Genomic DNA, 9,404 nt, shown 5'->3' with positions numbered 1-9,404 from the left:
ACTCCAAGTTCCCATCGATGACCACCGCAGGGGGCGGCGCTTGCACCCGACCCGGAAGCGAGTTCTTCTTGTAGGGCTCAAGAAGAGACACATGGAACACCGGGTGCACCTTTATGTCCTTTGGCAAGTCCAGGCGGAAAGCCAATGTCCCGACGGCCTCGAGGATGGTGAATGGTCCAATCCTCTGGTAATCCAGCTTCTTGCTTGGGCGAGTGGTGCTGATGTTACGAGTCAGCACCCAGACTTGATCGCCCGGACGCAAGTCGGGAGCCTGGGACCTCCGGAGATCTGAGAAGTGCTTGTAGTCAGACTTTGCCTTCTCAAGATTCTCCTTCAACAGTGCCAGGTTCCGCTGGAGATGTTCAACCCTCTCCGTGGCAGAGGGAACATCAGGGCCGCCAGCGACTAACGGGGACTTCGAACCTTGGGTGGAACCCATAGGTTGCCAAGAATGGCGAGGCATGTGTTGACGAGTTCTCGAGGTTATTGTAAGAGAACTCGGCCAACGGCAGCAGCTCGGCCCAGTCATCTTGCTGATACGACGTGTAACAGCGCAGGTATTGGTTGATGACCTGGTTGACCCTCTCAGTCTGTCCATCGGTCTGGGGATGGAAGGCCGTGGACAGACTGGTTTGGATCCCGAGCTGCGTGCAGAGTGCCTTCCAGAACCGAGAGGTGAACTGACTTCCTCGGTCTGAAACCACTGTGTCGGGGAGGCCATGGAGACGAAAGACATTGTCGAGGAACAGTGACGCAGTCTCCTCCGCCGACGGCAGTGAACGCCAGGACATAAAGTGTGCCATCTTTGTGAGGCTGCATACCACCACAAAGATGCAGGTGTGACCCTTGGACTTTGGCAGATCAGTGATAAAGTCCATGGTCAGTGTCCCCCAGGGTCGATCGGCTGTCTGGAGTGGCAACAGGAACCCAAACGGCTTGTGTCGCGGAGCTTTCGAGCGTGCACAGGTGTCGCACGTCGAGACGTACTCTTTGACATCTTTCCGATAGGTTTGCCACCAAAACTGTCGCGATACCAGAGCCAGAGTCCGTCGGATGCCTGGATGACCCACAGCGACTGGGTCATGGCACGACTTGAGCGCCGGAACTCGGCACGACTCTGGGACCACAATCCTGTTCTGGAAGGTGAGGTACTGGCCATTCCAGACGAACTTCGGGTCACGACGGTATTTGTCTAGACCGGGATCCCGAGCCTGCTCTTCGGCTATGAGCTGCAGCAAGTCCACAGGGTCACTGCGACTTGCAACCGAAGAGCGGGCGTCTCTGCTTCGGAGCACGCGTATCACCGCGGCAGGATCGAGAAGCAGAGGCGGATCCCTCGACACGGAGGCCGACGAAGGGATGTAGTCCGAGCGACGAGACAGGGCATCGGCCTTGCCGTTCCTCGCACCAGGACGGTACTGGATGCGGATGTCGAACCGAGACAAGAACTGGGACCACCGTGCATGGCGCTGGTTTAGGATGCGAGCCGTCGCCAGGTACTCCAAGTTCTTGTGGTCGGTCAGAACGGCAACGGGATGCTGGGCGCCTTCGAGGTAGTGTCGCCACGCCTCGAAAGCCTCCTTGATCGCCAACAGCTCTTTCTCGTATATGCTGTAGTTACGTTCAGCATTCGAGAGTGTCCGCGAATGGAACGAGCAAGGATGAAGGCGATCATCAGCACCCCGCTGGGAGAGCACGCATCCAAGCGCAAAGTCCGACGCATCTGACTCTACGACGAACGGCTTGGATGGGTCCGGATGCACCAGAACGGGCTCCGAAACGAAGGCATCCTTCAAGGATCTGAATGCTTTATCGGCTTCGCGGGACCACTGGAAGCCATGCGTCTTCCGGAAGAGCCGAGTCATGGGCCCCGCGATCTTTGCGTATCCATCGATGAAGCGTCGATAGAAGTTCGCAAACCCGACAAAGGATCGAAGATCCGAGATGTTGCGCGGTATGGGCCAATCCAAGATCGCAGAGAGCTTGGATCGCTCCATACCGATGCCCTCGGGCGAGACCATGAAACCAAGGAACGAGACCGAGGTTTTGGAGAACTCGCACTTCTCCAGCTTGCAATACAGCTTTGCAGCTCGGAGCTTCGAGAGGACCTGCTTGACGTGCTCTACATGCTGCGACGGGTCAGCACTGTAGATCAAGATATCGTCAAGATACGCAATTGCGAACTGGTCCAACTCGGTGCGCAGGACGTCGTTGATGAAGTGCTGGAACGTCGCTGGCGCGTTGGTGAGCCCAAAGGGCATCACCAAGTACTCGAAGTGCCCATATCGAGTACGGAAAGCTGTCTTCCACTCGTCCCCGGAGCGGATGCGCAGCAGATTGTAGGCTCCACGAAGGTCCAGCTTAGTGAACACCTTCGCGCCTCGAAGTCGGTCCAGCAGCTCGCCGATCAGCGGTAAAGGGTAACGGTTCTTTACCGTGATACCGTTCAGTGCGCGGTAGTCAACGCAAAGACGAAGTGAGCCGTCCTTCTTCTTGACGAAGAGGATTGGCGAGCCTGCTGGGGACGACGAAGGACGAACGAATCCCTTGGCAAGATTCTCGTCGAGATAGTCACGCAGAGCGTGAAGTTCGGGCTCGGACAGTGAGTACAGAGGCCCGAACTTTGGCGACTTGCCCGGCTCCAAGTCAATGGGGCAGTCGTAAGGGCGATGCGGAGGCAAGGAGTCAGCTTCCTGTTTAGAGAAAACAGACAGGAAGTCCTTGTACTCCGCAGGCACTTCGACAGTCGCAGTGCTCGGCTCGTCAGTGGGCAGGACATGGACCTGAAAGATGGTCAGGGGTTGCGTTCCATGCCTGCATGCATCCAGAGACTCGCGCATCGAGCGGTAATCAATGCTGCAGACGCGGAGAGGAGCGTCCGAGCTGAGAGGAGGGGCGTGGACAAGGTCAGAATAATGTTCGACGGTTACTTTATTCTGAACAATGTCCGAAGAACAAACAACAGGAGGAGGTACATCAAGGAGGGAAAGAGAACTGACAGCAGGAGAAGGGGTTTGGGAAGAGCGAAGGGGTTCGGGAGGAACAAGACAAGAAGGGGAAGACGAAGGTGGGAGCGTAGGAGAGGAGCTTAGATCAATCAAAGGAGTGGAATCATCAAGAAGGGGAGTGACATTGGAAGGAATTTTACAAGACGAAAGGGAAGAGGTGCATGGAGAGGGGTCGGAATCAACAGAAGGAGGGAGACAAAGAAGACCGCGAGACCAGACAATCTTGGGCTCGGCGGTGCGCAACCAAGGAAAGCCAAGGATAAGTGGTTGATGTGGAGACCTGATCACATCGAACCGAAGGCGTTGCGAGACGTCCCCGAGAATCACCTCGAGTGGAGCAGTCTCGCGGAGGATGGGGCCAGACGACAGCGGCTTACCATCCACGCCTTCCACTGCCAAGGGCGAAGCCTTGGAGCAGGTGGGGACAGAGTGTCGAGCAACAAAGTCCTCGTCGATAAAGTTGCCAGAGGCACCAGAATCGACAAGTCCTTCGCACGACAGAGAATCACCAGAAGGAAGACGAACAGCGACGGGAACAACCAACGAGCAACGACGAACAGACGAAACACAAGACTTTGGTTCGGTACCAGCTTCGGCACCAGGGTTGCGGCTAGCACAGACAGTTAACTTTGCCGAGGGTTGGCAGGACAGCTCAGGTATTTGCACCTGTGGATGAGGTGCAGTTCCCAGTGACACCAGAGGTGCCACGGGTACTATGCCAGAGCTGAGAGTGTCCGCCGGTCCAGAGGCAAGGCGAAGCTGTCCGCACATCACTGCTTCCCCAGTACTTACCAAAGGCACCTTACCAATGTCTTCACTTTCGGAAGGCGGTGGGCACGGCTCCGGTTCAAGGCCTTCACTTAGAACCGGGCCTGGTCGTTTCCCGAACTGAAGTCTTGCACTTCTCCATCCTCGTAAACGATGGTGCGGATGATCCTCGGGCCGGGAGGTCCAGGGGGCGGTCCGGTAGCTCTGGTAGATCCAAACTTGACGGGGCAGTTTCGTACCAAGTGGCCCTTCTTGCCACAGTACAGGCAGAGTCCAAAGCGGCGGCGGCGTTGTTTCTCCTCGGCGGTCAGGGGTCCAGAGACGGCAGAGTCCACTTGCATGGGCTCGGAAACAATGTAGGAGGGGTGCGGCGGAGCGAGGACGGGCGCGGGAGCGATGGCGGGAACGGCAGCGGAGGCGGAACCAAAGGCGAACTGGGAAGACCGGTAGCGGGCAGGCGTGCTTCGGCGCTCTTGACGGCGCTCGCGGATTCGTGCATCGAGCTCGTTACAAAGCTCGATGTACTCCTCCAGATCTCGTGGCAGAGGGCGAACTCGCGAAAGTTCGTCTCTGACATCATCCGACAAGCCAAGTCGGAAGAACGAGATCTTTGCACCGTCGTTCCAAGTCGTATCGGCGGCAATACGAAGGAACTCGGATGCATAGACTGCGCACGGGCGGTTGCCCTGAGACAGTGTGGTGATCACTGACTCGGCAGTCCTGGCCCGATCAGGGTCGTCAAACACTTTGGAAAAGCGTTCTAGGAAATCGCCAAAAGAGTTGAGTCGGGGATCACCCATCTCAAGCATCGGAGTCGCCCACTGGAGAGCCGGTCCAGTGAGCAGACTAATGACGAATCCGACCTTAATCGGGTCAGCAGGGAACCGGTGGGGCTGCATTCGTATATACAGTTTGCACTGATTTACGAATGCCCGGAACCCTTGCCGGTTACCGTCGTAACGGTCCGGCATCTGCACGCTGTACCCAGCGGCAGGAGCATCGCGAGCTGTCCGGAGCTCGGCGAGCTCGGCCTCCAAGGCACGGAGGCGGTCCACGAGGGCAGGATCCATGGCGGGACTGGGACTGGGACTGGGAAAAAAAAAAAGCGAGGAGGTTCAAGAACAGGAGAGCGAAGAGGGCTCAGACACAAGTGTGCTTGAGGTTCGGACAGGACTAGGAAAGGGGCGGGGCTAGGAGCGGAAGATACCAAGCAGGTGGTATCAGTAGAAGAGAGTTCGAACAAAGTGTGAGGAGTGAACAAGCGCAAGGACGAAGACCAAGTGCTTGGTATGAGCTTTATTAGCTTTTAGCCCCGAACACCAAAGAACAAGTTTTGTTCGAACTGGTGTTCAACATAGGCTCAGACATGCAGGGCTATTTATAGACCGGGAGAAGGTCGAGGGGCAAAAGTGGGCGAGAAGGGTGGAGCATCACAGAGAAGCGAGAAGGGGGTGCGAGAGTGGCTGGTGTGCAAGCGAGAGAGGCTTGGCACAGCCCGGGGACATGTGCCGAGCGGTGGGGGAGGCAGGAAACCAGTAGACGCGGGTGGCAACGGCGCGTGCTCATGCATGGGGGCAAACAAACACGTGGGGACTCATGATTGGTGCGGAGGGCGAGAGCATGCGGGACAATCTCATTGGTCCGTTGTGATGCTGGTCATCACAAGCTACGAGTATTCGCTCGCGTACGAGGGAGCTGATCAGAAGGTGACCGTGGCGGGACTCAATCCACTGACGACCTACACGTTCAAGCTCAAATTCCGGTTTTCCGAGGCAGAAGAGTGGCACAAAACGTCGGTCGAAGGCTCGGCATCGACGACAGGTGCGTCGTGGCCTTCGTTCTCGCGTGTGCTGATGAGTGGTTTCCAGAGCGAGCAAAGGCCAGAGGGCGCTGCCCTTCCGATCTATTCGTGGTCGAGACGATGTCGGGGAGAAGTGGATCGATGATGCTCTCGATTAACACCGTCCACCTATACCGCTGGCGCCTTCCGGCGTATTCGTGTGCTGCTGGCTGCGATCGACCGCCTCTCGCTCGGGCAGACGAGAATCTGGTCACCAAGGTTACGACACAGCTTCTGCGGGCGATTCAAGACAACAACGACTCTGCTGTGAGCCAGATCCTCTTCCAGCATTCCAAAATCATCAATCTCGATTCGCGGGACAAGTACGGCAAGACGCTGCTGATGGTGAGCGTTCCCACCAGAGCGTAAGCCGGCGCGTGGGAAGCGATGCAGACCAGGCCGAGATGGTGCTGGATGTCCCAGCCCGATGGGCCCGGATGCGGGAGGAAAGCGGCGGTTGGCTAATCATGCAGATTCACTTGCGTGCACTCAGGTTGCCTGCCAGAACCCCAACACCGCAGTGGTGACCACCCTGCTCCGATACGGCGCCAGCACGATCTCGACAACGCAGAGCGGCAAAACCGCGCTCTCGCTGGCAGTCACCTACGACAACCTCAAGGCCGTCCAGATGCTGATTGACTATGGCGTCGACGTCAACTCGGTGGACCAGGGCGGCTCGACACCGCTCATGTGGGCCTGCGACAACGCCAATTCCAACAAGCACGGCTTCCAGATCATCGATGCCCTCGTCAAGGCCGGGGCGCGGATCGATGCCGAGGACGGCACGGGCCAGACGGCGTTCGATCGCTTGTGCTTTTCCTCCGGCAACGTCATGGCCGCCCGTTTGCTTCTGCAGAGCGGCGCCAAGCTGATCCAGTACCCTGATCGCAAGCACAGTATGACTTCGCTGATGAGTGCCGCCCTCAACAACCACCGCGAACTCTGCCGGGAGCTCATGTATCAGTGGAACGCGGATCCCTTTGCCACGACCGAGCATGGATACACTGCCAAGAGCTTTGCCGAAAGCAAGGAAAACACAGTGGTGGTGGAGCTGCTGTTCCAGCGCATGAGGCAGCTGGAAGCAGATATGGCCAAGGAGAAGCGCGAGTCGGATCTGTCCTTCATGGCGCCACGAGCCAGTACAAATGCCAAGTCGGGGACGTCGGCTGGGATGGGCGGCTGAGGGTTCCGCCGCTGCACGACGACTCCAAGCGAGGTCGGGGAGCTTTCGAGTGCTCTGCGTGAGATGGCATGAGCTCAGCGATCGGAACAAAGGCAATATATCTCATCCAAAGGAAACAGAGGATACGGCCATCCAGATTGATTTGTTGATTGTGGTGCAGAGCCCACCACCAACTGGCCCGTTTGCTCGCCACCACTGCTTCCTCAGGCCGGCATTGAATGCTGGTGATGATGATGATGATGATGATGATGATGATGATGATGATGATGATGATGATGATGATGATGATGATGATGATGATGATGATGATGATGATGATGATGATGATGATGATGATGATGATGATGATGATGATGATGATGATGATGATGATGATGATGATGATGATGATGATGATGATGATGATGATGATGATGATGATGATGATGATGATGATGATGATGATGATGATGATGATGATGATGATGATGATGATGATGATGATGATGATGATGATGATGATGATGATGATGATGGTGATGATGATGGTGGTGGTATTAATATGATAGTATTAATTACAGCGTATTCGGGGAGGACGGGAGGCATCCACATGTTCTACACAAGGGTGCTATGGGTTGAGAAAGTGTGCCAGAGGAGGGGCACGCTCATCAGCACCACTATGTCCTGCTGTGGTTCCCGCCTCGGTCGTCGAGTAGCTCATCCACTTGTCCCATGTCAAAGTCTTCCGTATCCAGGTCAAGGCGATCGTCGCCACCGTCATTGTCGTCATCGCGGTCGTGTGGGCCTAGTTCATGCTCGAGACTGAGTAGCGCCATTCTATAGCTTTGCTCGTCGTCATCGTCGTCCTGCAGACGGCTGTAGTTGCGGCTGCCAAAGGCCAGGTTGGTCAGGTGGTGGGTGAACTGCCGCCAGCTGCCAGAGCGGGCCGGCGGTAGTTGGAGAGAATCGGGGTCTCGGTGCCCCTGGGATGGACGCAGCAGCGCCATGACCTTGACGTAGTTGTACATTCCGATGCCAAGCAGACTGATGACCAGGCCGATGACATTGACGGCATTGAGCCGGTCGTGAAAGACAACCATGCCGGCAATGATTGTGATGATTTCCTTGAAAACCCCTGCAATCGAGAAGGTCACGACGGACGTGTGCGAGATGAGGTAGAACTCGAACATGACCATCACAAAGGCAAGGACGCCGCCCATGATCAGGATCAGGCTTGTCTGCAGCGCCGTCGCGAACTGGGCATAGAAGGGCGAGGCAAACACCGCCCCGAAGCCCTCGACGATCATGGAGGCTGCCATGAGCGAGATCGCCATGAGCGGCGCCAGCACAACCGAGGCCGCAAACGGGTTGCTCATGCCGATCGATTCCTTTTCCAGTAGGACCTGCGTCAGGGCCCAGCGCAGGCCCGATAGAACAGTCGCCAGCTGGACGAAAAAGTAGCCGAGGGCGTCGAACTTGGTCTCGTGGAGGACGGTGAGGAGAATGCCAACAAAGATGGTCAGGATGATCAGCGTCAGCTTCCAGGTGGGCTTCTCGAGGCCGAACAGAAAGGCGAACAGCAGCACAAACACGGGCGAGGCTGACTTGACCATGGTGTAGAACGTCAGGGTGATGTGCTGGACAGGGGAGGGAGGAGGCAGGTCAGGACGGCGGATCGACATGGTACAGTCAGATACAGCCATTAGCCAAGTCGCATGAGGACGAGATCCCCTGCGTGGGTGAGGACGACTTGGAGAATGCTGCCGGCAGGTCCCATAGCCGAGCGAGCTGGCGGCTCGGGGACGCAGATGCAAATGGCACTCGAGGCGAATATCAACGACGAGACCTTGCCTTCGCCGCGCGGCCAGCAGCTTACCTGCAGACTGCTATTCGACAGCCCGATATCCAGGCCCGTTGCCATGCTGCAGGGCAGCACCCTCAAAACGTAGTCCCGCAGAGATGGGAGCCGGGTCGGCTTCATGGACGGCAGGATGCATGTCACCACCAGCAGCGAGAGCACCGACTGCATCATCATGTGGATCATGGTCGTGAAGAGCGGAAAGTGAAAGCCGTAGTGGTCCTTGGAGAGCAGGAACTTGTTGTATATCGCCAGACAGAGCGAGGTGATGTACCAGCCGAGGATCCTGTGGTGGGTGGCGAGAGCAGACAACAGGACGCACCCGATTCGCAGCGGAGGCGAGCGTCAGAGACGGTGCAGTCTCATAGCGTGACGAGACGGCCACAATAGCGGCTACAGACGAGGATCGAGGAGCCAGAGGGCTCGCTCTGGGACAAAAGCAAGAGCACGAGCAGAGCAAAGCAAGAGCAGAACGACACAATAGCCGCCAGGCGACGATCGAGGTCGACAGGGCAGCTTCCTGGCAGCCGAGCAACCCCCGGCAGTCCACGGCATCGGGTCCAGAGAAAGCGCCTTACAGTATCGCAGCAATGGCAGTCGAGCGGTAGAACTCATAGGGAGACATGGGTTGCTTGGTTCGGGGCGATGGGCGAGACGAATCAGTGGCCGAGGGCGAATGCAGCACCGAGGCATCGTTGATGCGAGACATCAGATCATGGTCACCGGCCATTTCTTCTCGGGATTCCCAAAGACGATGATGAGATGAAG

The 9,404-nt window shown here is 57.0% G+C and overlaps 2 protein-coding genes across 2 annotated transcripts; one reads left to right on the top strand and one right to left on the bottom strand.

Annotated features, from left to right (window-relative positions):
- Window positions 1-5,425: 5,425 nt before the first annotated feature.
- BJ171DRAFT_469922 (ankyrin repeat-containing domain protein) lies at window positions 5,426-6,885 on the top strand (the record flags this gene model as incomplete). The annotated part of the gene is made up of 3 exons (XM_053108571.1): window positions 5,426-5,597; window positions 5,816-5,961; window positions 6,110-6,885. The coding sequence occupies 3 exons, from the start codon at window positions 5,426-5,428 to the stop codon at window positions 6,797-6,799; spliced, it is 1,008 nt and encodes a 335-aa protein (XP_052961442.1). The 3' UTR covers window positions 6,800-6,885.
- A 570-nt stretch (window positions 6,886-7,455) lies between these two features.
- Window positions 7,456-8,921, bottom strand: BJ171DRAFT_435975 (triose-phosphate transporter family-domain-containing protein; the record flags this gene model as incomplete). Its single annotated transcript, XM_053107951.1, has 2 exons — window positions 7,456-8,415; window positions 8,655-8,921. Coding segments are annotated over 2 exons (1,227 nt in total), but the record flags the coding sequence as incomplete, so codon positions are not given.
- Window positions 8,922-9,404: the final 483 nt, after the last annotated feature.

The sequence above is a fragment of the Polychytrium aggregatum genome, assembly GCF_025602895.1.
Source record: "Polychytrium aggregatum strain JEL109 chromosome Unknown BJ171scaffold_260, whole genome shotgun sequence".
NCBI lineage: Eukaryota > Fungi > Chytridiomycota > Chytridiomycetes > Polychytriales > Polychytrium > Polychytrium aggregatum.
The sequence above is the reverse complement of the archived record's forward strand: the minus strand, read 5'-3'. Positions and strand labels throughout refer to the sequence as shown.